Below are 13707 nucleotides of genomic sequence, written 5' to 3'. Positions count from 1 at the left end.
CAGGACAGGATCGGTGCCCCGACCGGGACTAGAACCCGGTGTGCCGGCACTGCAAGGCGGAGGATTAGCCTGTTGAGCCACGGCGCTGGCCAGGAGCTCAGAATTTCCACGTGTGTCTTCCGTGTGTGTCACACAGACCCAAGGACTTGGGCCTTCTTCCTCTGCTTTCCCAGGGGCATTAGCAGAGAGCTGGATCAGAATTGGAGCACCTGGGAGTCCTTATGGGATGCCTGCATTGGAGCTGGTGGCTTAACCCACGGTACCACAGTGCTGGCCCCTAGAAGAATTTTTCAAATTAATTTTTATTTATTTGAAAGGCTGAGAGAGACAGAGAGGTAGAGAGATCTGTCCACTGATTGACTTCCAAATGGCCACAACAGCCAGGGCTGGGCTAGGTTAAAGCCAGGAGCTCAGAACATAAGGACCCAAGTACTTACGGTGTTACCTGCCACCTCCCAGGATTAACATTGGCAGGAAGTTGGAATCTGAAGTGGAGCTGGGACTCAAACTCCTGCATTCTGACCTGGAAAATGGTGTCCCAACCGGCATGCCAGGTGCTGCACCACATGTCTGGCCCCTTGGAAGATATTTTAATGCACATTGGAGAAGTTGAAGGTTGCATCATTATGTATATGTTCTTACCTTTTTCCTGAGTTATCAGGAAAGTGGTATCTGGCGGACTCTGCCTTATCTGAGGAATATGTCTAGTGTACTTTGAGATTTTTATGGTCAAGCAATGCTGTGTGTTGGTTGCAGCTGCAAAGCAGTCCCTTTGATAATGTGTGGACTTTGTAGGCTGAGACTGAAACAGTTTTCCCAGGTGCACTGTGATTCAGAAGCACCTGTGTGCAATGGAACCGCGCTCGGACATTTGAATGCTTATGCATCACCTCCTGGCCTCTGGTTACAGGCTGGCTTCCCTGTGTCCAGTCCTGCCTGTCCCTGGGCTCAGCCTCAGCCTGACGCAGTCGTTTGTGGTATACCAGGGAGCCCTTGCACCTGGAGCTTGATCTGGGTTTGAATTGCAGTTCCTTATTTCTATCTCTGACATATGTGTGGCCAGGTGTCACTTGACAGCCAGGGAAAAAAAGTTTTTGGAAAACAAAATAGATTCTTAATGTATGTGGTAATTCTTTTTTATATTTTTTAAAATTTATTTTGAGAGCTAGAGTTACAGAGAGGGAGAGACAAAGAAGGAGGTCTTGCATCTGCTGGTTCACTCCCCAAATGGCTGCAACAGCAGGAACTGGACCCAGCTGAAGCCAGGAGCCAAGAACTTATTCCGGGTCTCCCACACGGTTGCAGGGCCAAGCACTTGGGCAATCTTCTGTCATTTTCCCAGGCCATAGCAGAGAGCTGGATTGGAAGTAGAGCAGCTGGGACTCTGACCGGCACCCATGTAGGATGCTGGCACTACAGGCAGAGGCTTTAGCCCACTGTGCCACAGGACCAGCACCCCCCCACCCCCCCCCCACCCCCCATTTATTTATTTGAAAGACAGAGTGGCAGAGAGGTCTTTTATTTACTGGTTAACTCCCCAAATGGCCACAGCGGATGGGGCTAGGCTCAGGTGAAGCCAGGAACTCCATCTGGTCTCATGGCTGGCAGGAGCTGGAGCACTTGGGCCATCCTCCAGTTTTCTCGGGCACAGTGGTGGGGAGCTGTGCCAGAGCTAGGTTGCAAGAAGAGTAGCCAGCACTGGAACTGGTACTCAAATATGGCGATTCAGTGCTGCAGGTAGCAATGGAAGCCACTATGCCACACACCGTCCTGGTGGCTATTTTATTTCATCCTTCTCCTCGAATTGGCAGTGATTTCTGGTTGCCATAGAATAAAGTTGAGGCTGGTGCCGCGGCTCACTTGGCTAATCCTCTGCCTGCGCCGCCAGCACTCCGGGTTCTAGTCCCGGTTGGTGCGCCAGGTACTAGTCCCGGTTGCTCCTCTTCCAGTCCAGCTCTCTGCTATGGCCCGGGAAGGCAGTGGAGGATGACCCAAGTGCTTGAGCCCTGCACCCTCATGGGAGACCAGGAGGAGGCACCTGGCTCCTGGCTTTGGATCAACACAGAGCACTGGCCGTAGTGGCCATATGGGGCGGTGAACCAATGGAAAAAGGAAGACCTTTCTCTCTGTCTCTCTTTCTCTCTCTCTCTCACTAACTCTGCCTGTGAAAAACAAAAGTGAAAATCCCTAGAAAGAGTCTGGCCGAGAGGTTCTGCAGCCAGTGGTGTGGTGTGTTCTGCTTCATGGCTTTGTTCCTGGCCCTGCCTGCCCCATGCTGTCTGAGCAGTGCTTTGCCTTTCCACATCCCGCTGACATTTTACTACTGAAGTAACTGTGGTTCTGTGAAGAATTTCCAGACCTGCATTCTGGAAGAGAATTCCTCACGCTGTGTTTATGCAGGAAGTTGTATACATCACAATGTCGCAGATATTAGGTGAAACCATATGAAATTGCAATTTTTTTCTTTTAATCTTTTTTTTTTTTTTTTAACTTTTTGACAGCCAGAGTGGACAGTGAGAGAGAGACAGAGACAGAGAGAAAGGTCTTCCTTTTGCCGTTGGTTCACCCTCCAGTGGCCATCGCGGCTGGCGCGCTGCAGCCGGCGCACCGCGCTGTTCCGAAGGCAGGAGCCAGGTGCTTCTCCTGGTCTCCCATGGGGTGCAGGGCCCAAGGACTTGGGCCATCCTCCACTGCACTCCCTGGCCACAGCAGAGAGCTGGCCTGGAAGAGGGACAACCGGGACAGAGTCCGGCGCCTCGACCGGGACTAGAACCCAGTGTGCCGGCGCCGCTAGGTGGAGGATTAGCCTGTTGAGCCACGGCGCCGGGCCTGAAATTGCAGTTTTTATAACTGAAATTTTTTTTTCATTTTAAGATTTATTTATTTACCTGAAAGAGCTACACAGAGAGAGGGAGTGACAGAGAGTGAGAGCTCCCATTCACTGGTTCATTCCTTAAATGGCAGCAACCACCAGGGCTGGGCCAGGAGACAGGCACTTCTGCCAGGTGTCCCACATGGGTAGCAGAGACCCAAGGACGTGGGCCATCTTCTGCTGCTTTCCCAGGCCATTAGCAGGGAGATGGATCAGAAATGGAGCTGCCAGGACTTGAATCGTGCCCATATGGGATGCTGGTGCTGCAGGTGGCAGCTTTACCCACTGTCCCACCACGCTGGCCTGCAATTTTAAATAGCTAAACATGTGCAGCACTTCCTACAGTACTCTTTTTCTCAACAGCAAAGAGCTGAGTGCTGATGTTAATTTTTTGGACAGTCTTTTTTTTTTTTTTTTTTTAAGATTTTATATATCCATTCATTTATTCAAAAGGCAGAGAGACAGATCTGTCTGCTGGTTCACTCCCCAAATCCTGGTGCAGCTGGGACTGGGCCAAGCAGGCCAGGGGCCTGGACTTCCATTTGTGTCTGTCACTTGGTGGCAGGGATGCATACACTTGGGCTACCATCCACTGCCTTCCCAGGCACATTAGCAGGGAGCTGGATCAGAGGCACGGTAGGCAGGACTGGAACCCGCTCTGAGATGGAGTGCTTGCTTCCCACACAGCAGCTTAACCCCTGTGCCTTGGCATCTGCCGCTGGAAAGTCTTAAACATCCCACCAGTCTTACTCCTTTAAAGCCTAATGCTCTTTTTGTTGTTGTTGTTGAATATATTTATTTGAGAGGCACAAAGAGAAATAGAGGGCTTGCTTGTCTGCTGGTTGGTTCCCCAAATGCCCACAAGAGCTAGGGCTAGACTGTGCCAACGCTGTAACCAAGAACTCAACCCAGGTCTCTGACACGGGTGGCAGGAGCCCAGGTGCTTCAGCCAGAACTGGTGTCAGAGACTTAAATCCAGGTCCTCCAGTGTGGGAATGTGGCTGTTTGTTTTTATTTTTATTTTGTAAGATTTATTTATTTATTTGAAAGGCAGAGTTACACAAGGAGAGATAGGGAAAGACATGGAGACAGAGATCCACTGGTTCGCTCCCCAAATGGCCGCAATGGCCAGAGCTGGGCTGGTTTGAAGCCAGGATCCAGGCGCTTCTTCTGGGTCTCCCACGTGGGTGCATCTTCTGCTGCTTTCCCAGGCACAGCAGCAGGGAGCTAGACCCGAAGTGAAGCAGCTGGGACTCGAACCAGTGACTTAACCCAGCTGTGCTACCACGCCGGTCCATTTGCTCAGCTTGTTGACTCTTAGGCTCCTGTCTCTTGTCCAGTTTGGGGATTTTCAGCTTGTGTTTGAGTGCTTTCCTGCCTGTCCCTCTTTCCCCTCTCCCTCCATGCCTGCAGGGACACGAATGCAGCCTCCTGCTGCTGTGCCAGCACCTGGCGCCGCCCTGGCTCTGTTCTTGTACTGTCTCTGTGTTGGGCACAGTGGGTCATTTCTGTTCTCTCTGCTCCGCAGTTGATTGTGTCTGCCGCATTTCCCGTTTGTTGCTTCTTTGTAGTTTCTGCTCATTTTTACTAAAAACTCCCATTTCTTGTTGGAGCTGTGTTTTCGTTTGTTTCTATCACTTGTGGAGTGATCTCCGTCACGGCTGCTTAAGCGCGGTCATAATTCCCATGTCTGTCCTCTGGGTGTTGGCGCGAACTCGCTGTTTCCTTTAGAAAAATCCTGGCTGCACCCTGGTTTTGAGTAGGATGTGTGTTTTTTTTTTTTTTTTTTTTTTTTGACAGGCAGAGTGGATAGTGAGAGAGAGAGACAGAGAGAAAGGTCTTCCTTTTTGCCGTTGGTTCACCCTCCAATGGCCGCTGTGGCTGGCGCGTCGCGCTGATCCGAAGCCAGGAGCCAGGTGCTTCTCCTGGTCTCCCATGCGGGTGCCGGGCCCAAGCACTTGGGCCATGCTCCACTGCCTTCCCGGGCCATAGCAGAGAGCTGGCCTGGAAGAGGGGCAACCGGGACAGAATCTGGCGCCCCAACCGGGACTAGAACCCGGTGTGCCAGCGCCGCAAGGTGGAGGATTAGCCTGTTAAGCCATGGCGCCGACCTGTTTGTTTTGTTTTGTTTTTTGATGTTTTTAAAAGTTAATTGGAAGGTGGAGTTTTAAAGCGAGAGAGAGAGAGGGAGGGAGGGAGACAGGCAGAGACAGACAAATCTTCCATCTCCTGGTTCACTCTCCCCAAAAGTCGAGCTGGGCCAGTATGAAGCCAGGAGCCAGCAGCTTCTTCTGAAGTCTTCTATGTGAGTGCAGGGGCCCAAGCACTCGGGCCATTTTCCACTGTTTTCCCTGGAGCATTAGCAGGGAGCTGGATCAAAAGTGGAGCAACTGGGATTCAAACTAGTGGCCATTTGGGATGCCTGTTTCACACAGGCAGTAGCTTTACCCACTGTGCCACAACACCAGCCCCAGGATGTGATTTTTGATTGCCATGTGGACATGTTGCAATTATGGTGTGGTACTCTGGATCTAATTTAAACCCTCTGTTGTCATTGGGGATTTTGAGACACTGCTACAGCCAGGGAAGGCTGAGGGTACAGCCAGCTTCCCCTTGCCTTGTTGATTCAGATTCCTGACTCAGCCTCTGCTCACGTGGGAAGGGTGCCAGTTGGGGGTGCAGTTCTGGCTCCTACACGGTGAGGGTGACCATCCTCCCACTGGCCCTGCTCTAGGCTTCTTCCTTTTCTTTCTTTTCTTTTTTAAAACATTCTATTTATTTATTTATTTATTTGAGAGGTAGAGTTATAGACAGAGAGTGAAACGGAGAGAGAGGTCTTCCATCTGCTGGTTCACTCTCCAAATGACTATAACGGCTGGAGCTAAGCCAATCAGGAGCCAGGAGCCTCCTCGGCTAGCCACATGGGTGCAGGGGGACCAATGGGCCATCTTCCACTGCTTTCCCTGGTCATTAGCAGAGAGTTGGATCAGTAGAGGAGAAGCCAGGATTAGAACCAGTGCTTATATGGGATGCCAGCACCACAGGCAGAGGATTAACCCACTGCGCCTCAGCACCGGCCCCTAGGCTTCTTTCCTTACCACCTTGATGGAGGTGCCTGCTAACAGTCTGGAGGGTGGATTCGTGGCTCCTGGATGAGTCAGGTGTGGTGTTGTCTGGGGCAGTAAGGTTATTGTCTAATAAAGCTCCACATCTTGTTAGACTGCCCTTTGGCTAGGGGAAAGCTGGCTTTTACTGGCTTTTCCTTCCTTCCTCCTTGTCGTATTATATTTCTGTGTTGTTGCTATGTCATCTTCAAAAAGACCAAAAGAAAATCCAGGAAAACCAAGCACCATGTCATTCCTTGGGTCTCGGGTTCCGGGCGGTCATCATCTTTGAGTCTTCTGTTTGCTTTGCATGCTGTGTCCAGGGTTTTCATTGTATAAGCAGGAAAAGGAGAGAATAGGTCTGCTGTATCTTCTTGTAAGTGGAAATCCTCATTCTATCTTAAAAGTAATTTAGATAGGGCGGGTGCTGTAGTGTAACGGGTAAAGCAGCTACCTGCGACACCAGCATCCCGTATGGACTCCAGTTTGAGTCCCAGCTGCTCCACTTTGATTCAGCTTCCTGTAGATGTGCCTGGGAAAGCGGTAGAAGACCAAAAGAAGCTCCTGGCTCCTAGCTTCAGATCGGCCCAGAACTGGCTATTGAGACCATTTGGGGAGTAAACCAGCAAATGGAAGATCTCTGTCTTCTGTCTCTCTCTCCAACTCTGCCTTTCAAATAAATAAATAAATCTTTTTTTTAAAAAAAGAGAAAGAGAGGTCTTCCATCCACTGGTTCACTCCCCAAATGGCTGCAGTGGCTGGAGCTCTGCTGATCTGAAGGCAGAATCTTGGAGCTTCTTCTGGGTCTCCTACATGGGTGCAGGGGCCCAAGGACTTGGGCCATCCTCTGCTGCTTTCCCAGGCCATAGCAGAGAGCTAGATAGGAAGTGGAGTAGCTGGGACCCAAACTGGCATCCATATGGGATGTTGGCGCTATAGGCAGCAGCTTTACCTGTAGCCGGCACCAATAAATAAATCTTAAAAAAAACAAAGTAATTTAGAACAAACATCTTCCAATTTCAGTAGTGAACAGAAGGTAAGTTCTGTTTGCTTTTTTCTTTGTTTTACCAGTTTTATCACAGTCTTCTGCTGAGGATTGCAGGAGGCTCTCAATGTAAGATTTTTAGACATTGTGATGTGAAAGTGACAAACTTCTACTTTTGAATTTTATGGTTTTCTAGGCTAGTGGTTTTTCCTCTCTCCCTGCTGGTCAGCAGCAGTAACTCACAGCTCCAGGCCAGCCATGTAATCGATTATGAGGGTCAACGAGCTATGATAATATGCAGTATACTGTATGCATTCTTTTAAGAAATGTTTATTTATTGGGGCCAGCGCTGTGGCTCACTTGGTTAATCTTCCGCCTGCGCTGCCGGCATCCCATATGGGCGCCGGGTTCTAGTCCCAGTTGTTCCTCTCCTGGTCCAGTTCTCTGCTGTGGCCCGGGAGTGCAGTGGAAGATGACCCAAGTGCTTGGGCCCTGCACCCCATGGGAGACCAGGAGAAGCGCTTGGCTCCTGGCTTCGGATCGGTGCAGCATGCTGGCCGTAGCTGTCATTTGGGGGGTGAACCAATGGAGGGAAGATCTTTCTGTCTCTCTCTCTCACTGTCTAACTCTGCCTGTCAAATAAAAAAATATATATATATATATGTGTGTGTGTGTGTATATATCTATATCTATATCTATATCTATATAGATATAGATATTTGGAAGACAAAGCGTCAGAGATCTTCCATCCTGTGGTTCACGTCCCTGGAGCTGGAACAGGCTCTAGCCAGAAAGGAGGAACCCCATCTTGGTCTCCCACATGGTAGCAGGGGCCCCAGGCCTTGGGCCATCTTCTGCTGCCTCTTCTACACGTTTTCAGGAAGCTGGATTGGAAGCCAAGTAACCGAGACTGGAACTGTCACTCCAGTAAGGGGTGCTGGCCTTGCAGGTGGTCGCCTACGCCTCTGCGCCACAGCACCTGCCGTTGCGTTCGTTTCCGTGTGCACTGTAGGCTGGATGTGTTGGCATGGAACTCCACTGTCAGTTGAGGAACGAACGTCTGTAAGTCCAGTTACACGGAATGGAAATGCGCCTTTGTCTTTACTGCAGATTCGGACGCTCACAGCACCACCTCCAGTGCCTCTCCAGCTCAGTCCCCGTGCTACAGTAACCAGTCAGATGACGGCTCAGATACAGAGATGGCTTCCGGCTCCAGCAGAACACCGGTCTTCTCCTTTTTAGATCTCACCTACTGGAAAAGGTAAAAGCAACAGAAAGGTCTCTGATCAGCGAGCCATCTCGGTGACAGGCAGCAGAGTCCCACTTAGCAGTTAATGGCATTTGGGAAACAGCTGCAGCACGTTGTTGGACGTAGGTGAAGCAGGGTTGGGGTTTTGAGTGTTCTTCTTACTCCCATGCATTTAAAATAAAAACTCCCCCCTCCCGTTCCTCATTTCTTGTCATGGGGTGGAGTAGATATTGACGGCAGCTTTCCAACTGTAAAAGGATGAAAGTGCTGGAGAGGTACTTAAAGTCTTTAAAAATGTCATTTGATGAGTGAGGGTCCCAGTAAGATGTGGAGGCCAAATAAGTGGCCTCAGAGTCCACAAGGAGAGTGTAGAAAAGGGACAGTATTGTCAAAGAGAAGTGGGTAAGGATTTTCTGGGTTTTAGACCTAGGAAGGTGAAGAAATTAAAAACAAGATAATAATAATAATAATAATCTCAACCAAAGATACATCATAGTGGAACTACACAATAAACAAAACAAAACAGTGTGTAAGCAATGAGAATATACATTATTTTCTAAGGAGCAAAGGAAGGCAGAAAGCAAAAGATTAGTATCTGTCGTGGACCAAGAAGCGATATACTCTCTACCTGAAATTACAGATGCAGCAGAATGTCTTTTATGTACAAGTGCATAAGACACGGTAATAGAAGAAGAGTGAGTTTGCTCTAAGTTGACTTTCTGTGAAGAAGCAGGAGGAAAGAAATCCCAGATTGAAACTCGAAGAGGAAGAGCAGGATAAGTAAAATAGTGCATATTTAGGTAAATGTGAACAGACACTCACTATGTTAAATGACTGTAGTTGTGGTAGTAAAAAAGAAAAAATTAGGAACTCTAGGGAAACTGTGAATAGAGGTGATAGGAGCTGATGTGTCCAGTGCCCCTTTGCGTTGTTAGAAAAAAATAAGTTGAGTGATTTAGGACTGGTGGCTTGTGTAGTTGTTAGCTTTTGGGTGTCGGTAAGAGTGTGAAACTTGGAGATCAGAAGGGCAGGGCAGGGAATTAGAGCTGAGACGCACACAACTGAGAGGAGACCCTGGCGGAGTGGGGTGTGCAGGAGAGCCCGGGCCTGCAGCGGCACAGACCCCAAAGTGGGAGTGAATGATGGTGATCCACGTGAGGAGCCAGCAGTTGGATACTCAGGTAGAATCTGCCTATATTCTGCTTTCCAGAGGTAAAAGGATAAAGTTTAAAAATAAAGGGATGAAAAAACCACACCTAGATAGCCAATATCATATATGTTTGTAAAAGGTATATAAATTAGGAAATTAAAAAAATATGTATTTATTTATTTGAGATGCAGAGTCACAGAGAGAGAGGTCTTCCATTTGCTGGCTCATTCCCCAAATGGCTGCAATGGCCGGAGCTGGGCCAGGCCTAAGTCAAGAGCTTCATCCTGGTCTCCCATGAGCGTGCAGGCGCTCAAACACTTGGGCCATCTTCCACTGCTTTTTCCAGGCAGTCAGCAGAGCGCTGGATCAGAAGTGGAGCAGCTGGGACTCCAGCTGGCACCAATATTGGATGCCACAGCACTGGGCCAAAACTAGGAAATATTTATAACTGAATAATAACTGAAAAATACTGCAAATTAAAATCTGTGGACCAAAGCTGAAAAGGTAGACGAAGCAAATTTTATTGCCTTTAATGCTGTTCCTAAAGAAAGACTAAAATGGTTGAATTGATAACTGTGTAATATGGAGGTTGAGAAAGCCCAACAGAGAGACATTAGGACAAGGAAACCCCAAAGACAGGAGCAGAAATGAATGGAGCAGAGGGTTGATAACCAGTGGAGAAAATCACCAGAGGGAACAGCTGATTTCTGAGAAAGGTCTGGCCAGAAGAGTCGAGCTGTAACGTTGCGCGTACAGGAGAAAGTGGGTCCCTGACAGGAGGAGCACTGGCTTTTCCAGACCGTGAGCGAGGGGCCAGAGGCCCCAGGCCCACCACCGAAACTGCACCCTGGGAGTGGGTTTATCCTCAGGATGTCAGATGGGTAAAGGGGGCTGCTTACCGAAAACACAAACAAAAGGAAAAAGTCAGCATCCAATGTAGTTGTGATGAGGGGAAAGCATTGTAAGATCAGGAACAGATGGACGTGTGTTCACCGCACTGCTTGTCTTCATTGTTAGGCAGAGGTTCTGTCCGGTGGTGTTGGTGACAGTAAGCAGTGTGAACTCAGGACAGGGCCTCGCACAGAGTGTGCCGTACTGATTCAGGTCATCCTTACAACCTCTGTGAAGCATTCTGTGGGAACAGGCGCAAAGGGAGTCATCTGTCTAGTGTCTGCACATGTCTATACGTGTGTCTCACGTGTCAGTTACACGGAAGTAGAGCAGGGTTTAAACCATATAGTTCAGCATTAGAACATACCTTATGTAGCATTACAGGATATGAAATAACATAGTGAGAAATGTCAGGGGCTCCTTATGGAGAGATTTGGAAACCAATTCGTTATTGGATGACATTTGAAAATGCCCACAGAAGTTGCAAGGTCCAGCACAGTGATGGTATAACAAACTGATAATTGCAGCCAAAACTGCAGCGTATTTGGGGAACTCGCTGAGCTGGATTTAAGATCTGTGTAGAAGAGCAAAGGGCCCACGTGGTCTTCAGCAGAGTAAGAAAGGTGTAAATACGTCTGCCCTAAGGGAGATCATGACATACGAAGCCATGGTAATCAATACAGTGTGGTTTTGGGCTAGAAATTGGAAAAGATGCCATTGGAACAGAGTGCAGAGCCTGAGTGTGGAATTACTTGCCACGTGGGGACCAATGAGGGGACATGGACGAGCAGTAAGTGCTGTTAGGGTGTTGGCTACAGTGTGGTCTTGCATATGGAAAAGTTAAGCTTGGATCCTAAACACACATCAATTATGGATGCTGGAGTATTGAAAGTGGCTTTTGGGTAGGAAAGGATTTTTTATTTATTTGAAAGGCAGAGTTACAGGGAGAGGGAGACAGAGAGATCTTCCATCTGCTGGTTCACTCCCCCCATGGCTACAAGAGCTGGGGCTAGACCGAAGCTAGGATCCAGGAGCTTCTCCAGGTCCCATGTGGGTGCAGGGGCCCAAGCACTTGCCACATCACCGGTGCCAAAAGGATTTCTTATGACAAAGAATAGAAGGATCGAGGTTGATGACATTAGTGTATCCGTGAAATGTGGTTCTACACCCACTAGATTGGTGAAAACTGAAATAAAATCTGTTCATAGCTGTTGGAGATTAGGTATGCAATGAAGAGATCGCTGTTGGTTCTGGGTGAAAACACTTAGAACTGTGTTGGTGAATGGTTGTCAACTTCCAGTCATGTTGAAGGTGTTCCTGTATCCCAGCTCTGCAGCTTAGAAAAAACATTTTTCTTTACTCAGTGTTTAAGCACAGTAAAGCGACCTGCTGGGTCCCCCTGTTCGTGGGGGGCGGGTTTTCTGTAGGAGTTGGTGAGTTTTGGAGAAAAGTTAACAGCTTGAGTGGCAGCTGAAGATGGCTGCTGTGTGTCCAACTCCCTTCTTCCTCCTGGAGGGGGTCTGGGAGGCTCCCACCCCCTGGCTGACAGGGCTGGGGTGGGAGGACGGGGACGCCATGCTCCCGTTGGTCGGGTTACGAGGAGGAGGAGGAGATGCTGTTTTCCTTGCCGCCTTGCTAATGTGTCTGCTTCTCTCTCCTCCTAGGCAGAAGATCTGCTGTGGGATCATCTACAAGGGGCGTTTTGGGGAAGTGCTCATCGACACGCACCTCTTCAAGCCTTGCTGCAACAGCAAGAAGCCGGCCGCCGAGCCCTCGCCGGCGCCCCAGGGCCCCGAGCCGCTGCCCATGGCCCCTCAGGAGTGGTGACCGCTGCCCACGGGCCCGGCGGCAGAGCAGCAGAGATTCTGCGAAGACCACGAAGCGACAAACTGACCCTCTTAACGTTTTCACCCGGATACCTGCTATTCTGCCAAAAGACAATTTCTAGACTAGTTCTGAATGGGTTCTCTCCCCAGGTCCACACATCCTGAAGCCAGTGTCTCGCTTACTGAAAGAAAGAATACGTGTACATAATATTTAAGATGCTGAGGATCTCATAGGAAGCTGAATGCTGCTGTAAAGTGCTCTTTAAGTCTTTTTTTTTTTTTTTTTTTTTTTTTTTTTTTTATTAAATCCCCTTCTAATGAATGGAATTAGGGGAATTTCAGGGGACAGAGATGGGATCTGTTGTATGATAAGCCGTATGTAGTTGTAGTCTTTCTGTACTGAGAAGCAGTGGTTGGGGCAGTTTCTCATTGGCTGGCGGCCCTTGTTTTCCCTCCCGACAGTAAATTGGTGGTAACCCGGTTACAGGACCGACCCCTGGTGCTGGGATCCTGATGTCTGGCCCAGGATCTGGGGGCTCAAACCCGTACTACTGACGACGAAGCGGGAGCGCGTCCCGGGCAGGAGACGGTAACTTCTCAGCAGACAGAGAGGTCACTTAGCTGTATATGTTGCATCCATGTCACCTCCCTCATGTTCATGTTTGGTCCAGGTTTTAATTTCCGTGAGGTCCCACAGCGGAGGCAGAGCTCCGCCCCGGGGAACGCGGATCCCGGGTTAAACAGGCTCAGCTAGTTGAGAAACAGCGTGAAGGCACGCTGCTCTGGGGTTCGCCTGGCGTGTGTGGCATGGGCTCGCCTTGGGGACTGGGGGGTACTTCGCCGCCAGTCCGGGCCGTTCCATTCGGGCCCTGGCTTTTATCTCCTGCAACCTTTGCGAAGGTTTTACCAGAGTTGAGCCAGTGTCTGACTTCTTGTAGCTGATGAGGGCTTGTTGTTTTGTTTTTTCTCGTTATAATTAACGTAAAATTGAGTAAAAGGACAGAGGCGTGCGTGAATACTAAGATTGGCTTTGCTTCGACTTTTTATCTGGCTGTCTGGATCTCCAGATGTGACCGTAGGCCCTCCACTTGTGAGATCCTCAGTTTTAAAGCTTCTCACTTGAATCCACGCCAAAGTGTTCTCATTGCCTCTTTTCTAGAAGTCCGGGAAAAACAAAAAGCCCTGTCCAGACGGCCCCCCTGCAGGAGGAGCATCACGCTTACGGTGCCAGGACTCGGCGCTTAATTTTAGAACTGGAGTTTTTTGTTTTGGGTAGCCTAACCGAGGAGTGAGCCCCGTAGTCCGCTAGCTCTTGTCTGAACGTAACAGGTTGCATTTCTCCCTTGTGGGAAAAAGCCTGCCTGCTCCCGACCCCACACACCCCCGACTCCCCCTGCCTCAAAAGGGGACGCAAGGGTCCAGCTGTTATCATCCTCCATCCTGAGTTACTTCGAAATGGCTTTGTTGTTTTTCTTTTTTTGTACATGTTGGCTGCAGTACTGGTGGTAGAATATACTATAACGTGGGTCATCTCTACTTCTGTATTTATTTATTTATTGCTAGACCTCAGCCACCGTCTTCTCCCCCGCCCCCTCTCTGCCTGTAGGACGTACTGTGTGTAGTCATGCAC

General features: G+C 49.2%; 1 protein-coding gene across 2 annotated transcripts in view; it reads left to right on the top strand.

Annotated features, from left to right (window-relative positions):
• Positions 1 to 12365, top strand: part of SINHCAF (SIN3-HDAC complex associated factor) — a 32462-nt gene extending 20097 nt beyond the window's left edge. For both annotated transcript variants that reach the window (XM_062195033.1, XM_062195034.1), the window contains exons 5-6: positions 8072 to 8222; positions 11916 to 12365. In XM_062195033.1, the coding sequence (XP_062051017.1) occupies positions 8072 to 8222; positions 11916 to 12078 (314 nt within the window). In that variant the 3' untranslated portion in view covers positions 12079 to 12365. The remainder of the gene's footprint in view (positions 1 to 8071; positions 8223 to 11915) is intronic.
• Positions 12366 to 13707: the final 1342 nt, after the last annotated feature.

The sequence above is a fragment of the Lepus europaeus genome, chromosome 6 (assembly GCF_033115175.1).
Source record: "Lepus europaeus isolate LE1 chromosome 6, mLepTim1.pri, whole genome shotgun sequence".
NCBI lineage: Eukaryota > Metazoa > Chordata > Mammalia > Lagomorpha > Leporidae > Lepus > Lepus europaeus.
Note: the sequence above shows the minus strand (reverse complement) of the source record. Positions and strands in the feature narration are given on the sequence as shown.